Source organism: Lutra lutra, chromosome 5, assembly GCF_902655055.1.
Source record: "Lutra lutra chromosome 5, mLutLut1.2, whole genome shotgun sequence".
Lineage (NCBI taxonomy): Eukaryota > Metazoa > Chordata > Mammalia > Carnivora > Mustelidae > Lutra > Lutra lutra.
This window is the reverse complement of record NC_062282.1, coordinates 133,748,092-133,770,026: the sequence shown is the minus strand read 5'-3', so window position 1 is coordinate 133,770,026 and position 21,935 is coordinate 133,748,092. Positions and strand designations below refer to the sequence as shown.

The window sequence follows — 21,935 nt, the reverse complement described above, 5'->3', positions numbered from 1 at the left end:
TGCCATGCTGAAGTCTATGGAAAACACAAAGAAATCCCAAAAATGTCCTTTACACAGTAATCTTTAGTGTCTCATTCGAGAGACAGAAGATTCAGAAGATGGAATATTATAGGGGACCCTGGGTGGCTCAGTCAGTTAAGTGTCTGCCTTCAGCTCAGGTCATGATCTCAGGGTCCTGGGATGGAGTCCTGTGTGGTGAGGCTCCATACTCAGTGGTCCCTCTCCTTCCATCCTCCATCCCTGCCTCCTACCTGCCCCTTCCATGCATGTATGCATGTGCTCTCTCTTGCTCTCAAATAAAATCTTTTTTTTTAAAAAAGAAGATGGAATGTTATCTATATGGCTAGTCCCATCAAAGTTCATGGCACACAGTGGGAGTTCAGGTAAATATTTGGTCTCTAACTTTTTCCTTATATTAATGAAGAATATATTGTTGTCATCTTTAAGTAGTACTTGAGCTGGAAACTTAATGATGAGTTTTGCTAAATGACTCAAGGGAGCAGGGTCAAGGAGTGTGTCTCGTAGGTAAGGAAATGTGAGCTGAGCAGAAATAAGAACACTGTGTAAGAAAAAGCCATTGGTTTACCTGCCTAGTTGGAGAAAAAGGTTTAGGTTGAACAGTAGTAGGCATTACATTTGAAAGTTATGTTTGGGTTACCATGCTAATGTCTTAGAAACTTAGAGATGGTTTAATTAAATATAGAAATGCTAAGTAAAACAATTAGTTTTGGGAGAATTTTTATAAACATATAATGTATTATTAGCCCCAGGGGTACAGGTTGGTGAATTGGCTGGCAGGTTTACACGCTTCACAGCACTCACCTTAGCACATACCCTCCCCAATGTCCATAACCCAACCACAGCAACCCTTAGTTTGTTTTGTGAGATTAAGAGTCTCTTATGGTTTGTGGGAGAAAATTTTTCTTATTGAATTTTAATAGGTGGATAATTTGTTTTGGGTAAAATCATGTATATATTTCCTTATATCTTTTTAAAATAATGAATTATTGTCTAGAAACTTTTGGTACATTATTAGAGTAATTGTCCCCGGTTTATTTAAGACTCCCTATATTCACATCCTTGGCATGATTCCTTCTATACTCAAAGACTTGACTTGACCACATGACTTGATTCGGACAGTAAGGCAATACCAATGTTACACAAGTGGAGATTTTATTATTTTTTTAATTATTTATTTATTTTTAAAATTTTATTTATTTATTTGAGAGAGTGTGTGTGTGTGAGAGAGAGAGAGAGAGAGGGAGAGAGAGGGAGAGATAGCCAGTGTGTGTGGGGGGGTAGGGGCAGAGGCAGAGGAAGAAGCAGAATCCCTGCCTAGCAGGGAGCCAAATGTAGGGCTCAAGCCCAGGACCCTGGGAACATGATCTGAGCCAAAGGCAGATGCTTAAAGACTGGGCCACCCAGACTCTCCCAAATGGAGATTTTTTTTTTTAAAGAATTTATTTATTTATTTGTCAGAGAGAGAGAGAGAGAGAGCACAAGCAGGCAGAGTGGCAGGGAGAGGCAGAGAGAGAAGCAGGCTCCCCGCTGAGGAAGGAGCCCGATGCGGGACTCGATCTCAGGACCCTGGGATCATGACCTGAGCCGAAGGCAGCGGCTTAACCCGCTGAGCCACCCAGGCACCCCCAAATGGAGATTTTTAAAATGCTTATGGAATGGGGCCTGCCCTTTCTTTTTCTCTTGGAACACTGTAACTGTCATGGGAACAAACCCAAGTTACCCAGTTGGAAGATGAGAGACAATATGGCACGGAGACAAGCCATCCTAGTTGATCCACTACCCCCTCCCCACCCCAGCCAAAAAGTACCCAGTTCCTGACTACAGACACATGAATGAGCCCAGCTAAGACCAGAGGAACCGTTCTGCTGTGTCTACCTTAAATTGTTGACCTAATGTGGCCTAAAAAAATAGTTGTGTTAAACCTCTAAGTTTTGGGTGATTTTTTTTTTTTGTCATAGTAAGAGTTGCATATGTGAGATTTTAGTCAGCTAAATTATTTAATATAAATGTTGTTTCTTTCATTTTTATCATTTTTAAAGGCATTGATAATAATAGACTTGTTGAGCACTTACTGTGTGCCATGTGCTAAGCACTACATGCATTAATTATTTAATCCTCATAAAAACCGTATGTTATTTGTATTTTCATGCTCCTGATTTTATAGATGAGGAAATTGAAATTTTAAAAAAGGACATTTAAATTTTTGAAAGATGAAGTAACTTGCCCATGGATACTGTGGTAAATTACATTGTTTGCATTTTCTAATGTTGAACAATCTTTGCATTCCTGGAATGAAAACACTTGATGATGATGTAATATCACTTTTAATATTGTCATATTTACTTTGATAATATTTTGCTAAAGATTTTGCATCCATATGAATTTTTTTCTTATAATGTTTTCTATAAGGATTTGCATCAGAGTTATGCTCTATCTATGGAATGAATTGGGAAATGATTATCATTTTTTCCCTATTCCCTGGGAGAATTTTGTAGTGTGGTCTTAATGTCTTCCTTAAAAATTCTGTAGTATTTGACAATTTGTCATAGATACATATAGAAAAGTTTTAATTGTAACATCTTTTTTTTTTTTCCAAGAGAGTGAGCAGCAAGGGAGGGGCAGAGGGAAGAAGGAGAGAAAGAATCTTAAGCAGGCTCCACACCCAGCATGGAGCCCAGTGTGGGGCATAATCTCATGACCCAGAAATCAAGAGTCTGATGCAGGACCAGCTGAGCCACCTGGGTGCCCTGTGGAATTCTTTTACAGTTGGGTACCTTCCTAGACTTTAATTCTCCTTGCATCAGTTATTTTTTCTAGGAATTTCATGTGATATTTTATGAAGTTGCTCATAATATCTTTCTATAATATCACAGTGTCTTTAGGATCTGGCATGATATTCCCTTCTTCATTCCTGACTCATACTATTTTTGCTTTTGTTCTCTTTTTAATCTATCATGCTAAGGATTTAATCAACTTCTTTGTCCTTTGAAAAACAACTTTCAGGACACCTGGGTGGCTCAGTCAGTTAAGTATCTGACTCTTTTTTTTTTTTTTTTTAAGATTTTTATTTATTTATTTGACAGACAGAGATCACAAGTAGGCATAGAGGCAGGCAGAGAGAGAAGGGGGGCAAGCAGACTCCGTGCTGAGCAGAGAACCCAATGCGGGCCCTATTCCAGGACCCTGGGATCATGACCTGAGCCGAAGGCAGAGGTTTTAACCCACTGAGCCACCCAGGTGCCCCAAGTATCTCACTCTTGACTTTGGCCTGGGTCATGATTTTAGGGTGGTGAGATTGAGCCCCGAATCCAGCTCCGTACTCAGCATGGAGTTTGAGATTCTCTCTCTTCCTCTGCCCCTCCCCCCATTCATGTGTGCACTCTCTAAAATAAATCATCTTTAAAAAAGTTTTAAAAAACCTTGACTCTCTTGATACTGATATTCTATTTTATATTTTCTCTAATTTCTCTAATTTCTAATTTTATGTTTTCTTTAATATCTGGTAGTAAATTTATATTTCCTTCCACTAGTTTCCTTGCATTTAATGTGTTGCTCCTTTTCCAAAATTACTTAACTGTGTTCCTTGTCATGGACTTGCAGCATTTTTCTAACATATGATTTTAATACTTTTAATTTCCTTCTCTACATTAATTTAGATGTATTCTGAAAGTTGTGATAAGTAATATTTTAATTATCATTCAAATCAAAAGTTTCTAATTTCTACTATTTCTATTTTAAGCCACAGTTTACTCAAGTTCGTGACTTAATGTCCACACATATGGAGGTTTTGCTGTTACTTATGATTTTGATTTCTATTCAATTCTACTGTGCTCAATGATGATGCTCTCATTTTAAAATATTCTTCTTTATAATAAGTGTACCTTTGGTTGTGAGTGTAATCATGGTAGCTTTCTTTTATGAGGGGTCTTTTGATTAGTGTTTGCATATCTATTTCCATCTTTTTATTTCAAGCTCTCTGAATCCTTTTATATTCAGCTCTCTGGAGGAGCAGTATTTTTTTTTTAACCTAAAGATTATGGTCTTTAAATTTCAATGTTTATTCTATTTACATCTAATATCATTATAATATATGTGTTTATTTCTACATATTGTTATTTACCATTCTATTTGTACGTCCTTTCCTTTTTAAAATCTCATTTTTTGCCTTTTTTGGGAAGATTTTTTTATACCATTTCATTCCACCCCCTTTATTTTTCTGATGGTTACACCTTTTACTTGTTACTGAGCCACCCAGGCACCCCTGCATGTTTCTTTCTTTACCCTTCCTTCTTGAATCTCTGACCTTCTGCACAGCATTATTCTTCTTCTGCTCAGAGAAAACCCTTTCATATTCTTTTAGTAAGAATCTCCTGTTGTCTAATTTTGTTAATTTTCATTTACTTGAAGAGGTTTTTATTCCATTTAAATCTGAAGGGGAGGGGCGCCTGGATGGCTCAGTGGGTTAAAGCCTCTGCCTTCGGCTCAGGTCATGATCCCAGGGTCCTGGGATCGAGCCCCACATAGGGATCTCTGCTCAGCAGGGAGCCTGCTTCCCTTCCTCTCTCTCTGCCTGCCTCTCTGCCTACTTGTGATCTTTGTCTGTCAAATAAATAAACAAAAAATCTTTAAAAGAAAGAATCTGAAGGGTAGTTTTATAGGCTAAGAATTCTATGTTGGTATCGATACAACATAAAGTTAAGTTCTAATCAATTGTTCTGTTTATTCTGAGGTTCTTTGCACCCCTAAAATGGAGTTCTTTGCATCATTTTTATGACTTTGGTCATAAAGGGTTTTTTTTTCAGTTTATTACTAGATGATATTTTCCTAATGTTAAATTGCATATTAACATGTCTGTAGTGGGTTTCAGGAATAATAATGGCCAAATGACCGAAGTGGCCAAGTGACCAAAGTGGCCAAGTGACCAAAGTGATTAACATCTATGCAGTTCTCAGTTTTTCTCTCTGTGGTCTCTGTGCTCTGTTCTTGTGTTACTCCTATGTGATCTTCTTTCCTAAATTCCACAGCTGATATTCATTCCCTTTCATGCTTTATTTCTCTGAGAAAAATAATATTCATATTGATTTCAGATTTTAAAGATGCCTTTTTAAGGGAGTTAATCAGTGATACTGTAGAGTAAGTTACACAACTAAACTTCAGGTATCTGAATAAGACAAAAACAAAATGATTTCAAAAAGAAGGAGCACATTTGGACTATAGGTGTAGTGTGTTACAGCAAATATTTTGATTATATTAAAATCGTGCTTTCTTGCCTGGAATAGTCTGAACACTTTCTATATAACTTATCGTTGAAGTGTGTTTAATTTTACAGAACATGTGCATGGTAAAATCAAGGTTTCCTTTCCCTTTTTTCTTTTTGACACTAACTTGGCAACACTTACATACAGTAATAAAACTACAAAGGTTATTTATTTCTAAACCTATGAAGGCTTGTGTCTCAGATGTTTCCATCTAAAATAAAATATGTATCCTACTTTTATTTCCGTTGATGCAGACGTCTATGTTTATAGGGCAACCTTTGTTTATTCTTTCCCTCCTAACACCTTGTTGCCAGAAGCGTTCATCATGTAAGGTCATCGTTGTATTACCTACACAGAGTGAAACAAAGCCTTAATGATAAACTATTGTACATTATAGTGGGAAGGATTTGTTTCAGAAGGATTGAATGTACCTCCATGCTTATGGAATTAAGTAGAAATTTTCTCTTTTTATGCTTTAAAATTAAATGTGGAATTCATATGATAAACTATTGAATTTAATGAATGAAATTTTGTACTTAATACCTCGATTTACCTGCATCCCTGGTAAATCTTTAACTAACTATACTATATGCTCTCATGTCTTGCATGTTTTTTAAATCCAGAATAGCATCCTATCATCTATAAATCTTGTTATATCTGTTCATGAAATTTGATGCTTAATGGAGGTTACAGGAGAGGTGAAATATTTAATAGAGTATTTGAAATGAAAAACAATTCTAAATAGATCCCTAAACATGAACCTTCATCTGACAAAAGCAATATAAACCCAACTGTTGCCTGAGAATTTGGGAAAGAAATCAAAAACTGTCATATACTCATAGTGGCATAATAAACAAATGTTAATTGATGTGCTTTGTTTGAAATACTTCCAGGGAGACTTGCAATGAGCAAGGCTCTTCGGTACAGGCAATTCAGCAGCATAGGTTGGCACATCTAGGAAAAGTCATCAAGTATAAATGCTTTCTTCCATCTGGTATATGACCTAAAATATCAAAAAGAAATATGTAAAGCTAAAATGAATATGTGACTTTATTCAGTGTACCTTTGACTCACCAGGTAACGCACTTTGTGGTCAATGTTTCATGGTGAGATCTTTAAAGTAAAATTTATTTTTATTCTTAATGATATTATACTCCTAATGTACTCTATAATATGCTTATACTCCTAATGTACTCTATAAAGCAGCAAAATAGAATAAACAACACGATTAGATTCTATTCTCTCAGTACCTACCTCTCTTCTCCTCCACATATGGGTCTTCTTTTGACATAAATGGAAGCTCTGAGTATGGAAAGGGAGATGTCTTTTTGGAAGAGTGCAGTCTCTTCCAAAGAATAGAATTTCTTTGGAATTAATAGAATTACATTAGTAGAATTCTAATGTAACAGCGTACACTGTTTTAAGAAAACAAAACTATTTGTGGAACTTACAGTGAGCCAGGCATTGTGCTAAGTGTTTCCATATATTAACTCACCTGTGCTCCATGACTCTCCCAGCACCTCCATCACACACAAAGATGGGAGTGTCTGAGTCTAAGCCCAATTAAAATAAGTGGCTGGTGGTGGATGCATCTATGAGTGTCTTAACCTAAAGGCTCTTCTATTTCCACTTTGCCATGTCCTCTCTCCAAAATTAAATACAAATAAGGCATTAACATTTATTGAAGAATTTTTGTATATCAGACACTGTGCTTTAATGTATTCAATTTTCGTGTTTAACCTTTATAATAACACTATAAAGGGGAGTATTATTATCACCCCATTTTAGGAATAAGAAAACATGCCCAGAGAGGTTAAATAACTTGTGAAAGATCACACAACTGGAAAGATGGATATTCCCATCTTGGTGCTTTTCTTAATCTATTACATTAGTTCTTCTTAGACTTTAAGATATATAGGACTAGGGCCTGAAATCCTGTATTTATAACATGCCCCCAGGTAATGACAGATAATGATGAACTAAGGACCACATTTTAATAGTTAGGAGTTTCTCATGCTGTCCTCTCTTTGGAGATTTTGTAACTCCTGTAGGAAATAATCTTTTGGGGCTACATATGACTCACTTTAAATTTTGAAATTTAAAGAATAAAATTGTCATTTTTTTTTCCCTGAAAACAAGTTAAATATACCTTGCTCTAGGATTACTTAAGGAGATGTGGAGAAACAACAGAGAGAGATGAAAGAAACAGAATTTGCTATAAACTCTGCTGCAATAGCTACCATCCTATTTCTTTTTCATTCTCTCATATCAAGCAGAGTGTGAGTTAGCTTACATGTTGACGTGTTTGTTACATTTCCTTAATTATTGACAGAAAATTTAAAACTCTGGAGAGACTCTATTTATTTATTTAGCATCGCTACTATGTTGTGATTCCTTAGAGAATTTCCCTTTGTACTGATTTATGCATCTGTTTGCTAACTTACATAAATGCTGTTTTTTTACCACCATTGTGCCCAATACAAAAACAAAAGAGTGTGTATCTGCCCTTACACGTGGCTAGATCATGTGTGTGAGAGAAATATTTTTTAATACCACCTTCCCAACTTTAATACTAATTGAGTAAAATTAACATAAATGTTCAGGAATAGCTATTCATTTCTTAGTAAAAAATGTTGTTTCAATAATGCAGTAAGGGAAAATTCCAAATTTTATTGCTAAAAAGTAGGGACATGTGATAAAAATGTAAATAATGTATAAATGATATTTATAAATGGAATTTGAAGTAATGTTTATTAGTAGGCCACGTAGTAGTGAATTCATGATTTTGGTATCTGTTGTAAGGAATAGTCATTAATATTTTGTGTTGTCTACTCCCAAGAAGTATAGATATATATTTATATGTAGTTGGCATTTAAGTTTCTGAATTATAACATTAGAATAATGGCTTTAAGTGAAGGAAGACTCTTTAAAAAAGAAATGACTGTGCTGGAATAATCATGATTCTATTCCACAAATTTGCTAATGTAAAAGTGACAATATAACATAATTGTTTTCAGTCTGGCAAGTCTTCTACGGGGTGATCTGCAAAGGCAGGAGCGTTAGTGTTCTGTCTCAGGGAATTCGTGGATACTTGTTGAACTTCTCACTGTATGCTAAGTCAACCCTCACAAAGCTCAGAGTGGTTGTTATTATCTCCATATCACAAATGAAAAACAAGACAGAAGTAAACCAAAGACAAAACATAGGCCTAGAGAGGTAACATTTTCCAAAGTTCGCACCCTCAACTAATAAACGGAAATGCCAGAATGGATTACAGATCTAATTGCAAAGCCCATACTATTTGCTGGTTCTTCCTCCAGGGAAGCAATAAAACAAAATCTTTTCTAGATAAGTTAAATATGCATTTGACTGATATTTGATACTATACTTCCATTAGTCGAATGCCTTGAACATCAATGGGGGAGAGAAATTCACCTGGGCTTTCAATGAGTAAACCCATGACGAGAGATAAAGAAATGCCTTCATTTTGCTTGTTGAAAGAATTGGCATCTGGATCTACAACTTTTCTGGTCTGGGAAGTAAGAAAACAAGGGGTAGCCAAATGAGTCATGATAAAAGACAGCATCAATATTCTGTAATGCAGGGTAATGTTATGTCTGAAGACAAGTATTCTTTACCAGAAATTTACCCCAATTTTTTTTTTTTTTGGTTCATTCATTTACTTACACATTTATTGTTCCATTGCTCTTTTTTTAAAAAAGATTTTATTTGTTTATTTGAGCGAGCAAAAGAGCATGCAAGAGAGCCAGCAACAGCGGGGAAGGGGGGGGAGGTGGTGGTAGAGGGAGAGCAGAGGGAGAGGAAGACACAGACTCCCCGCTGAGCAGGGAGCAGGGGCTTGAATATGAGACCCTGAGGTTATGACCTGAGCTGAAAGCAGGCATTTAACTGATTGAGCCACCCAGGTGCCCCTCATCCATCACTTCTATAATGCAAAAGCTCATAGTAAAATATTTGCATAATATTACATATTATTATTGATTTTGAAGTATCTTTTCTTATTAAAAAATTTGAGCCAGGGAAGGTAAGCAGAATAAACTGTATTGGTAAACCACCCTGCCTGCACCCAGCCCACCATGGCTGGAGTTTTTCCATGCATCTGGTATCTGTGGAGGTGTATGCAAGTGGGAGGGGAACCGGGGCAAATCTTTGGTGGCCAGAATCAGATGGGGGCTGCTGATTCTGGCGTGCTCCTACCCAAGCACATTTATTCAAAATCAAGCAACTGTTGTAATGTTTTCCAGTAACTCCTCCCAGAATACCTCACCAGCCTCTAATCTAGCTAAATCCACCACCCACACAAGTGGTAATGCTCTGCATTGAACAGCTAGTCTCGTCTCTGTTCTTTATCTCTGCTCTTACAAGACTGCAGCCAAGAAACATCTCCAGTAGTCCTTCCTTATCAGCAGTTTAGCTTTCAGAGCTTTTAGTTACCTGTGGTCACCCATGGTCCAGAAGCAGATGAAGCTCGTGACCAATCATCAGAAGGTCAATAATAGTTTAATGCTACTTCACAGCACCTGCTCCATTCACCTCCCATCTTATCACATAGGCATTTTAACATCTCGCATGACCACAAGAGGAAGGGTGAGTACGGGACAATAAGATATTTTGAGAGATAGAGACCCATTCACTAACTTTTTATTACAGAATATTATTACAATTGTCCTACTTTATTACAGTTGTTAATCTCTTAATGTGCCTAATTTGTAAATTAAACCCCATCATAGGTCTGTATGTATAGTGAAAAGCATATATAGGTTTCAGTAGTATTATGGTTTCAGGCATTCACTGAGGGTCTTGGAACACATCGCCATGGATAAGGGGGGGGGGGGTCACCTGTACCTCCCCATTTTCTAAATCCAATCCAGATAGTGTATAGACATCCATAGTGACAAGGAACAAACAGATTTTCTTTGAATTTTTAAATTCCATACCTTATTTTATTGACACAGAAAATGTTGAGGATCCTAAAATTGAATGGTTTAGAGAGCATGTGAAGGGTTTTGACTAGAAAATGAATCCCAATATTAAATCTGCTGGAGTTTCAACTACAAGATGAAGGGAAACAACATCCAAAATTAGTATTCAGGTGATATTCTTACATGGTTTAAGAAGTACAAGACACATAAAACCATACCTAAAGATGACAATAGATTTTATCTCATCTAGAGACAAAGGATAAAATATGGAAAAGATATTTGGTTTCCATTTAGTTCATTAATGCTGTAAAATCGTTAATATAAAAAGCTTCTAAGATTCTATTTATAGTTACATTAAAAGGTACTTCCAGGTGCTACTGTAATTCCTTAATGTTTCAGCTGTATTAATTTAAGGCCAATGTGCTCTAGATATCACTGTTTCTTGAGAAGTGAACTCTTTCTTTGGAGGCTTTGGATTTTACATCGCGTTTGACTTTTTATATAGTAACTGACATGTACCAGGGTAGTGATGGACTGAGTCTACCCCAAATCCAAGTATAATGAATAAATTTTGCTTATATATTTACCACCTATTCCTACTCAATAAAAGTGTGATTCATTTAGCTAAAATGATTCCAAAAAGTGCACTGACCTCAACTAATTTCAAAATACTTTTTATTTCTGCACATCTTGAATACTTTTTACAATTGAAAAAATGATCTGTTTTGAAGGTAAAATTGACACATCTTGAAATTAAAAAGACAAATACGTGAATCAAACTGTAAATCAAATATGGGAAGTGAAGAGTGGAAACTTAAATTCAGAATTTTTGTACTCTTTCTGTAAATACTTTTTGAAGAGACTCTGTGAATCAGAATGGTCTCATTTGGAATGCTTTCTGCTATCAGTCAATATTTTTAGATAGTTAAAACCTGGTCCTAAGCTTAAAGTGTGCTGAATTCAGGAAAGTAAATCTTTCACAGCTGCCTTGAGGTGGAGAAACCTTTTTAAAAATAGATACTCCTTAAAGTCTTTTGTTCACACGGTTGCACATTGATGACTACATATTCTAGTATCTAATATTGCCACAGTAGTCTTGATAACTGAGGTCATTTTTTTTTAATCTTTAGAAATCTACCCTGGAACAACCATATTGAACAGATCTCAAGCTATTGAGTGTGTGATTGAACTTATATTTTGTTTCATATGTGAATGTTGTATATCTATTTTGGATTATATATTGTGTTTGTGTATTTATGCCTTTATTCATAGTAACTTCTCAGGCTATGGAATTGATTTGTACTGGACACAAACAGTAAATAAGAAGAAATGGCTAGAAAAATATAGGTACTGTAATTACCTTTTAACAGATAAACCTGCAGACGTTGAGACATTAACTAATTTCCTCTAAGTCACCACAGCTACGAAATGTCCTAGACACAGTTTAGTTTTTTATTTCAAATTGAATGCTGTTTCTGTGATTTCAGTCTAGTTAATAATCAAGATATGCAACAACTGGGAATAGAATAGACATAATTGTTTGCTTATACTATATACTATAAACATATTTCCCATCCTCCAGAGCTTTCACAGTAATCCCTATTTACTTACGTGCCTCTGGTTATTTTCTTCATTGCTTTAACTCTTTATGTTTTTCAGTTTTTATTATAAGATTGTTCTCATTTTTTCCCACTATAATTTTGTCTAAATGCAATAGTCCATCTTTAAATAGTAATTTGATTCAGCCAAGCCTGATCTTGATGGCCTTAAGTGTTTAAGTTGGATGTTCATATGCAGGGAAATATTTTCTATTCCTTAATTTTCTACCACATGATCAATAGGCATAGAAAATGAATCCTGAGTGACTGGTAATAAATTGCCTGAAGATGGTAATATTGAATAAAAAATGTAAAATTTTAATGCAAGGAGGAAGCCTCCAGTTTATTTACAAAAGAATTCCTAACATGAACATATTGTGAACATTTTTAAAAAATGTGACATGAGATTTTGAAACTTACATCTTCATTTATCATTACCATTTCTAGCCAGAGAAAATATGCCTCTAGCCATTTCAAAAGAAGGTTTAATTAAAAATCAGTCATGGACATTATCGAACATAAATAGGAAATTTCAGAAAATAGCACAGTCCTGACTAAAAATTGCTTAAGTATTGTGGAAATTTTTATTCGGTCTTTTTTTTTTTTTTAAAGATTAGAACATATTAAATTTAATTTAAATATAAATCGTAGAACATCCCCAATGTGAGCTAAATACAAAGCCCTTTTCTGTTTTTCCTTAACACAAATTTTGTTCAAAGAAAGTTTAGATTTTTGTTGGTTTCAATGAAAGTTTAGATTATGTATAGAGAGATGAAATTCAACTGATTGCTAAGTTTCTTTTTTAAAAAATTAACATATAATTAACATATAATGTATTATTTGCCCCAGGGGTAATCATCAGGCTTACACATTTCACAGCACTCACCATAGCATCTACCCTCCCCGATGTCCATAACCCAGCCACCCTATCTCTACCCCCCACACCCCAGCAACGCACAGGGTATTATGGGAGATTGAGAGTCTCTTATGGTTTATCTCCCTCCCAATCCCATCTTGTTTCAGTTTTTCCTTCCATACCCCCCACAGCCCCCTGCCCTGCCTTTCAAATTCCTCTTATCAGAGAAATCATATGATATCTTTCTCTAATTGACTTTTGCTCAGCAAAATACCCTCTATTTCTATCCATGCAGTTGTAAATGACAAGATTCTGTTTTTTGATGACTGCATAGTATTCCATTATATATATATTACCACCTCTTCTTTATCCATTCATCTGTTGAGGGACATCTAGGTTCTTTCCATAGTTTGGCTATTGTGGACATTGGTGCTATAAACATTCGAGTGCACTAGCCCCTTTGGATCACTACATTTCTATTTTTGGGGTAAATACCCAGTAGTGGGTTTGCTGGGTCATAGGGTTGCTCTATTTTCAACTTTTTGAGAACGTCCATACTGTTTTCGAGAGTGGATGCACCAGCTTGCATTCCCACCAGGTTCCCCTTTCTCCGCATCCTTGCCAACATCTGTCATTTGCTGACTTGTTAATTTTAGCCATTCTGACTGGTGTGAGGTGGTATCTCACTGTGGTTTTGATTTGTATTTCCTTGGTGCCAAGTGATGTTGAGCACTTTTTCATGTGTCTGTTGGCCATCTGGATGTCTTCTTTGCGGAAATGTCTGTTCATGTCCTCTGTCCATTTCTTGGTTGGATTATTTGTTCTTTGGGTGTTGAGTTTGGTAAGTTCTTTATAGATTTTGGATACTAGCCCTTTATCTGATATGTCATTTGCAAATATCTTCTCCTGTTCTGTCAGTTGTCTTTTGGTTTTGTTGACTATTTCCTTTGCTGTGTAAAAGCTTTTGATCTTGACGAAGTTCCAATAGTTCATCTCTGCCCTTGCTTCCCTTGCCTTTGGTGATGTTTCTAGCAAGAAGTTGCTGCAGCTGAGGTCAAAGAGGTTGCTTCCTGTGTTCTCCTCAAGGATTTGGATGGATTCCTGTCTCACATTGAGATCTTTCATCCATTTTGAGTCTATTTTTGTGTGTGGTGTAAAGAAATGCTCCAGTTTCATTTCTCTGCATGTGGCTGTCGAATTTTCCCAACACATTTGTTGAAGAGACTGTCTTTTTTCCATTGGACATTCTTTCCTGCTTTTTCAAACATTAGTTGACCATAGAGCTGTGGATCTATTTCTGGGCTCTCTATTCTGTTCCATTGATCTATGTGTCTGTTTTTGTATCAGTACCATACTGTCTTGATGATGACAGCTTTGTAATAGAGCTTGAAGTCTGGAATTGTGATGTCACCAACTTTGGTTTTCTTTTTCAACATTCTTTTGGCTACATGGGGTCTTTTCTGGTTCCACAAAAATTTTAGGATTATTTATCCCATTTTTTGGAAAAAAAGTTGATGGTATTTTGATAGAGATTGTGTTAAGTGTGTAGATTGCTTTAGGCAGCATATTTTCACAATATTTGTTCTTCCAAGCCAGGATCATGGAACGTTTTTCCATTTCTTTGTGTCTTCCTCAATTTCTTTCATGAGTACTTTATAGTTTTCTGAGTAGAGATTCTTTGTCTCTTTGGTTAGGTTTATTCTTAGGTATCTTATGGTTTTGGGTGCAATAGTAAATGGGATTGACTAATTTCTCTTTCTTTTGTCTTGCTCTTAGTGTGTAGAAGTGCAACTGACTTCTGAGCATCAATTTTATATCATGCCACTTTACTGAATTCTTGTATGAGTTCTAGCAGTTTTAGAGTGGAGTCTTTTGTGTTTTCCACATATAGTATCATATCATCTGCAAAGAGTGAGAGTTTGACTTCTTCTTTGCCTATTCGGATGCCTTCTATTTCTTTTTGTTGTCTGATTGCCGAGGCTAAGCCGTCTAGTACTATGTTGAATAGCAGTAGTGAGTGGACAGCACTGCTGTGTTCCTGAGCTTAGGGGAAAGCTCTCAGTTTTTCCCCATTGAGAATGATATTCACTGTGGGTTTTTCATAGATGGCATTGATGATATTGAGGCATGTACCCTCTATCCTTACACTGAAGAGTTTTGATTAAGAAAGGATGCTGTACTTTGTCAAATGATTTTTCAGCACTTGAGAGTATCCTATGGTTCTTGTTCTTTCTTTTCTTAATGTGTTGTATCACATTGATGGATTTGCGGATGTTGAACCAACCTTGCAGCTCAGGAAGAAATCCCACTTGGTCATGGTGAATAATCCTTTTGATGTACTGTTGGATCCTGTTGGCTGGAATTTTGGGGAGAATTTGGGGATATTGGTCTATAACTCTCTTTTTTGATGGGATCCTTGTTTGTGATCAAGGGATCAAGGTTTTGGGATCCAGGTAATGCTGTCCTCATAAAATAGGTTTGGAAGTTTTCTTTCCATTTCCATTTTTTGGAACAGTTTCAGGAGAATAGGTATTAATTCTTCTTTAAATGTTTGGTAGAATTCCCCATGGGAAGCCGTCTGGCCCTGGGCTCTTGTTTGTTGGGAGATTTTTGATGACTGCTTCAGTCTCCTTACTGGTTATGGGACTGTTCAGGTTTTCTATTTCTTCCTGGTTCAGTTTTGGTAGTTTATACATCTCTAGGGATGCATCCATTTCTTCCAGATTGTCAAATTTGCAGGCATATGGTTGTACATAATATGTTCTTATAATTGTTTGTATTTTTTTTGGTGTTGGTTGTGATCCCTCCTTTTTCATTCATGATTTTGTTAATTTGGGTCCTTTCTCTTTTCTTTTTGATAAGTCTGGCCAGAGGTTTATCAGTCTTATTAATTCTTTCAAAGAACCAGCTCCTAGTTTCGTTGATATGTTCTAATGTTTTTTTGGTTTCTATTTCATTGATTTCTGCTCTGATCTTTATGATTTCTCTTCTCCTGCTGGGTTTAGGTTTTCTTTGCTGTCCTTTCTCCAGCTCCTTTTGGTGTAGGGTTGAGACCTTTCTTGTTTCTTGAGAAAGGCTTGTATTACTATATACATTCCTCTGAGGACCACCTTTGCGGTGTCCCACAGATTTTGAACACTTGTGTCTTCATTTTCATGAATTTTTAAATTCTTCTTTAATTTCCTGGTTGACCCATTCATTCTTCAGTAGGATGCTCTTTAGCCTCCATGTATTTGAGATCTTTCAAGTTTCCTCTTGTGATTGAGTTCTAGTTTCAGAGCACTGAGGTCTGAAAATATGCATGGAATGATCCCAGTCTTTTGGTACTGGTTAGACCTGATTTGTGCCCCAGAATGTAATCTCTTCTGGAGAATGTTCCATGTGCACTAGAAAAGAATGTGTATTCTGTTGCTTTGGGATGGAATGTTCTGAATATATCTGTTATGTCCATCTGGTCCAGTGTGTCATTTAAAGCCTTTATTTCCTTGCTGGTCTTTTGCTTCATTGATCTGTCTATTTCAGTGAGGGGGGCTGTTAAAGTCCCCTACTGTTACTATATTATTGTTGATATGTTTCTTTGATTTTGTTATTAACTGGTTTATATAATTGGCTGCTCTCATGTTAGGGGCATAGATATTTAAAATTGTTAGATCTTCTTGTTGGACAGACCCTTTAATTATGATATAGTGTCCTTCCTCATCTCTTATTATAGTCTTTGGTTTAAAATCTAATTTATCTGATATAAGGATTGCCATCCCAGCTTTCTTTTGATGTCCGTTAGCATGGTAAATTGTTTTCCACCCCATCACTTTAAATCTGGAGGTGTCTTTGTGTCTAAAATGAGTCTCTTGCAGATAGCGTATCAATGGATCTTTTTTTTTAATCTGTTTTTATACACAATGTCTTTTGATTCAGGCATTTAGCCCATTTACATTCAGGTAACTATTGAAAGATATGAATTTAGTGCCATTGTATTGCCTGTAAGGTGACTGTTAATGTATATTGTCTCTCTGTTACTTTCTGGTCCACTACTTTTAGACTCTTTCTCTGCTTAGAGGACCCCTTTGAATATTTCCTGTAGGGCTGATTTGTGCTTTGCAAATTCTTTTAATTTTTGTTTGTCCTGGAAGCTTTTAATCCCTCCTCCTATTTTCAATGACAGCCTAGCTGGATATAGTATTCTTGGCTGCGTATTTTTCTTTTTTCGTGCTCTGAATATATCATGCCAGTCCTTTCTGGCCTGCCAGGTCGCTGTGGATAAGTTTGCTGTCAATCTAATATTTCTACCATTGTTTGTTACATCTTGTCCCAAGCTGTTTTCAGGATTTTCTCTTTGTCATTAAGACTTGTAAGTTTTATGATCTGATGATGGATGTGTACCTATTTTTATTGATTTTAAGGGGGACCTCTGTGCCTCATGTAATCTGATGCCTGTTTCCTTCCCCAAATTGGGGGATTTCTCCCTCTCATATGTTCCAATATACCTTCTGCCCCTCTCTCTCTCTTCTTCTTCTTCTTCTTCTGGAATCCCAATTATTCTAATATTGTTTCATCTTATGGTATCACTTATCTCTCGAATTCTCCCCTCATGGTCCAATAGTTGTTTTTCTCTCTTTTGCTCAGCTTCTTTATTCTCTGTCATTTGGTCTTCTCTATCACATTCTCTCTTCTGCCTCATTTGTCCTAGCAGTAAGAGCCTCCATTTTTTATTACACCTCCTTAAAAGCTTTTTTTTAATTTCAAGTTGACTAGATTTTAGTTCTTTTATTTCTCCAGAAAGGGATTCTCTAATATCTTTTATACCTTTTCCGAGCCCAGCTAGCGCTTTGATAATTGTCATTCTGAACTCTAGTTCTGACATATTACTAATGTCCATATTGATTACATCCCTAGCCATCGTACTGCCTCTTGTTCTTTTTTGTGTGTGTGTGTGTGTGTGTGTGTGTGTGAGTTTTTCTGCCTTGTCATTTTATCCAATAAGAACAGATGAATGAGAGAACAAAATACTAAAGGGGTGGCAAAGTCCCTAGAAAAATATACACTAACCAAATCAGAAGTGACCCAAAACTGGGGGAAGAAGAAAGAGGGAAAAATATAAAAATGTATATATTAGACTGTTGAATAGAATAGAGACACCTACTTGATTCTGGGTGTATTCTGGTCTCTTAGAAGAAACAACCTCCCATAATTTTAAAGAAAGAAAAACTTATATATGTACAAAAATAAGAATAAACATGATGAAGAGATGGAATATGACCATAAAGATGAAAATGTAAAAAGATTCTAAAAAAGGAATTGATAAGGAAAAAGAAAAGAAAAAAAAAAAGGAGGAGAGAATGTAATCAGGCTGGATACTAGAACAAAGCCAGGTGCTAGATGTAGGGTATATTTTGATCTATTAGAAGAAATTGTATCCCAAAATTTTAAAGGGAAAAAAAACCCTATATGTATACAAGAAATAAGGTTAAATACAATGAAGGGATAAAATATGACTATAACAATGAAAATTTAAAAAGATTTTTTTAAAAATTATTGATAAAATAAAATAGTTAAAAAAATTACAAGAGTAAAGAGGAAAAGTTAAATAGGAGAAAAATAAAATTTAAAAAATTTAACTTTGAAAGACTGAAGAACCATGGGGAAAATGCCATGAATTCTATGTGTTCCTCTGGAGTTCTGCATTTCTCATTGATCAGTGAACTTGGTCTTGGCTGGATATTCTTGCTGATCTTCTGGGGGAGGGGTTTGTTGCTGTGATTCTCAAATGTCTTTGCCTGAGGCAAAATTATACTACCTTTGCCAGGAGCCAGGCTAAGTAATCTGTACAGTTTGGGTCTCTGGGGCTCTTGTTCCCTGAATGGGAGCTTTTGTTCCCTGAATGCTTTCTGTAGAGCTTTGGGGGATGGGAATGAAAATGGCGTCCTCCCTATCTCTAGCCCGGAGGAGCCGAGAGATCCCATTCCTCAGTGCACCTTCAGAGAAAAGCGTCAATCCCTCCCATCTCCCTGGTCTCTGGCTGCACTCCATGCTCACCTGGCCTGTGACTGAGTGTTTCAGTCTCTGGCACACAGCTCCGTTTGGAGTCTCCAAACCCATCAGTTTCCTGCTCCTTGCCACTCCTCCCAGAGAAGGAAGGAAGGGGTCTCTCCAGATCTGCCACTTGTGGGGTCCCTGCTTGAAGAGCAGTGGCCCAACTGTACCTCAGATCACAGTTTAAGGTAACTCCGAGCTGAGAGCTCACTCTTCATCTGTCTCTGTAGTGGGCTTCCCCTCTCTGATTCCTGGGAGCTCTGCCACACTCAGGCACACCCGGTCTTTCTGTGACCCCGTGGGTCCTGAGAGACACAGCCCCCATGAGGGCTACACCCCTGCTCAGCCTCTGGAGCGATGTCCCTCAGTGGAGCAGACTTTTAAAGTTCCAATTTTGTGCTCCACTGTTCCGCCACTTGCCTGGAGCTGTCCCTTACCCTGCAGTCTATCTTCCCATCGCTTCAGATTCACTTTGCACATCCTACCTTTCAGAAAGTGGTCGATTTTCTGTTCCTAGAATTGTTGCTCTTCTTTTCTTCTACTCTTGTTGAGTTTGTAGGTGTTCAGAATGGTTTGATAACTATCCAACTGGACTCCTAGGATCTAATATTTAAGACTACTACTCCTCCATCATCTCACTTCCTCTCTGATTACTTAATTTCTTATTAAATGTTATAAATATGAAATTCAGGTATGAAAGCCATACAAATTTAAGACCGAAATTATATCACTAAGGGGTACCTGAGTGGTGCAGTCAGTTAAGTGTCTGACTCTTGGTTTTGTCTTAAGTCGTGATCTCGGGGTCGTGTGTTTAATGTCATGATCTCAGGGTCATGAGATCAAGCCCTATGGTGGGCTCTGTGCTTATTGTAGAGTCTGCTTGGGATTCTTCCTTCTCCCCCCCCCACTTTGCTCTCTGTCAAATAAATAAATCTTTTTTTTTTTTTTTTAATTTGACAGAGAGATCACAAGCAGGCAGAGAGGCAGGCAGAGAGAGAGGAGGAAGCAGGCTCCCTGAGAGAGCAGAGAGCCCGATGCGGGGCTCGATCCCAGGACTCCGAGACCATGACCTGAGCCGAAGGCAGCGGCTTAACCCACTGAGCCACCCAGTCGCCCCCAAATAAATAAATCTTTAAAAAGAAAGGAAATCATATCATTAAATTTTTGAAATTTCAAGACTTTTTTCATGCTTAATTGTTTATTTCATTATTAACTTATAATTTTAAAAATCTTTTGGGAATCTGCTTTTTTTCTTATAAAAGTTATTTTTATTTAACAGGAAGAATGCAACATTAGTCAAAATGAACATACGTTTATCTTTTATTTAAAAATGTGTCATTTTTCCTCTCATTTAATTCTGTTTCAACTGATTCCTTTTTCTTTTCTTTCAACAGGCTGAGTTAAATGACCCAACTGATCCCTTCACTAATTATAGTACAAAAGTCTCATCGAATGTAGGGGATGAAACTTACTCTAAATACATAGGCTGGAGAATTGCCAATGCTCTTTCCAAACTGTTCTTCCCCTCCACTGAAGCCCATGTTCTTCCTTTGAAAAAACCATTGAAAAAACAGGATCCAGGGAAATATCTGAACAAAAAGGATTCTGTAAAGAAGAGAGTTCTACATGTTACTATAAGGTAAAAATGAAGCATTATTCAAAATAGTCCTGTTGTTCTAATATACTACATTTCAAAGTCATGTAAATGATATATAATATGTGCCACATGATTTAACACATTTTCTCTTCTTCAGTTCAAATCTTGACCCCAACAGCTCCTAGGTATTCTATCTATCATATTCTATCTTCTTAGCAACTATTTCCTCATGTTTAAAATAGATAATATTATATAAAATTAATCAGTGTTTTAATATGATGAAAGCCTCCCTCCCATAACTGACCTTCATTTGCCTAGTCTACCACTGCCTCTCCCTATCATTAATTGCTTGTGTATCCTTTCAGGGTCTATAAAATGTAAACAAAAGAAATTATATTTTAAATTGTCTCTCCATTTTTACATAAAAGTTAGCATTCTAAATATATCATTTAGCATCTCACATTTTTTATATAACTTCATTTCTTAGAGATTTTTTTCATGCCAGTACATAGAGAATTTTCCCATTGTTATATTTTTAATCTATTATGATGTTTTCCTTACTATGAATGTCCCACAGTTTATTTAATCAGTTTTCCTATTGATTGGCATCTGGGTTGTTTTAGATTGTCTGCTACTATATATTACCACAGAATTTAACCTTCCACTTCCACTTTAGGACTTTTTATACATGAGAAAGTATACCTGCAGGATAAATTCTCAGAAGTGTGATTTCTGAGTCAGAGGGTATATGCCTTTGTAATTTTGGTAGATATTTTCAAACTGCCTTTCAGAGGAATTGTGTAAATTTATATCCCCCGCCCCCCAGCAATATCTGAAGTACTTGTTTGTTTTTAGTTTTTCCAGTAGAGGATGTTGACAAACTTTTGGGTTTTTGTAATCTGAAAAGTGAAATATGGTTTCTCAATATTGTTTTCTTTAGGTGAGTGGTTTGAAACATTTTCATATGTTAAGAGCCTTTTGTTTTTCATTTATATGGGAATTAACTATTTCTTTTGCCCATTTTTCCATTGAGTTTATTTCTTTTTCACTTAGCTTTGCTAGAACTATTTATTAATTGATGTGTCTCTTTGTCTATGGTAAGAGCTAAAAATGTTGATTTTCCCCTTCACTTCTTATCTTTAAATTTTGCTTATAGTATTTTTTGCCTTAGTCATGTTTCTAGGTAATATAATTTATCAATTTTTCACTATAAATCTATTTAGAAAAGCTCTTTTCATTTTGTGATTAAAATGTTGTCATATTGTTTTCTGGTACTTTTAAGGATCTATTTTGAATATTTTAGCCATTGGTCCATTTGAAGTTTTGTGTGTGTGTGTGTGTGTGTGTGTGGGGTGTGAGCTGTCAATCCAGATGGCTACTCAGTTGTCCTAACAATATTTATTGAGTCACCTAGCTCCTTTCAACATTTATTCTGATTTAAAATGTTAACTTATTAAATACCAAGTTCTTATTTATTTTCTTTTTCTATGTTCTAAAAGAATTTCAGTAATTTTGGAATTATCTACTCTTTCAAGGTTTGATAGAATTCCCTCTTAAACCATCAGTACCTTATGCCTCTTCTAAGGGTAGCTCTTTGTCAAATTTTTCTATTTTTGTATGGCTATTGGCAAG

General features: G+C 36.2%; 1 protein-coding gene across 3 annotated transcripts in view; it reads left to right on the top strand.

Moving 5' to 3' along the window:
• TMEM232 (transmembrane protein 232) overlaps positions 1-21,935 on the top strand; it is a 280,919-nt gene that overhangs the window by 115,245 nt on the left and 143,739 nt on the right. For all 3 annotated transcript variants that reach the window (XM_047730557.1, XM_047730556.1, XM_047730558.1), the window contains one exon: positions 20,101-20,345. In XM_047730557.1, the coding sequence (XP_047586513.1) occupies positions 20,101-20,345 (245 nt within the window). The remainder of the gene's footprint in view (positions 1-20,100; positions 20,346-21,935) is intronic.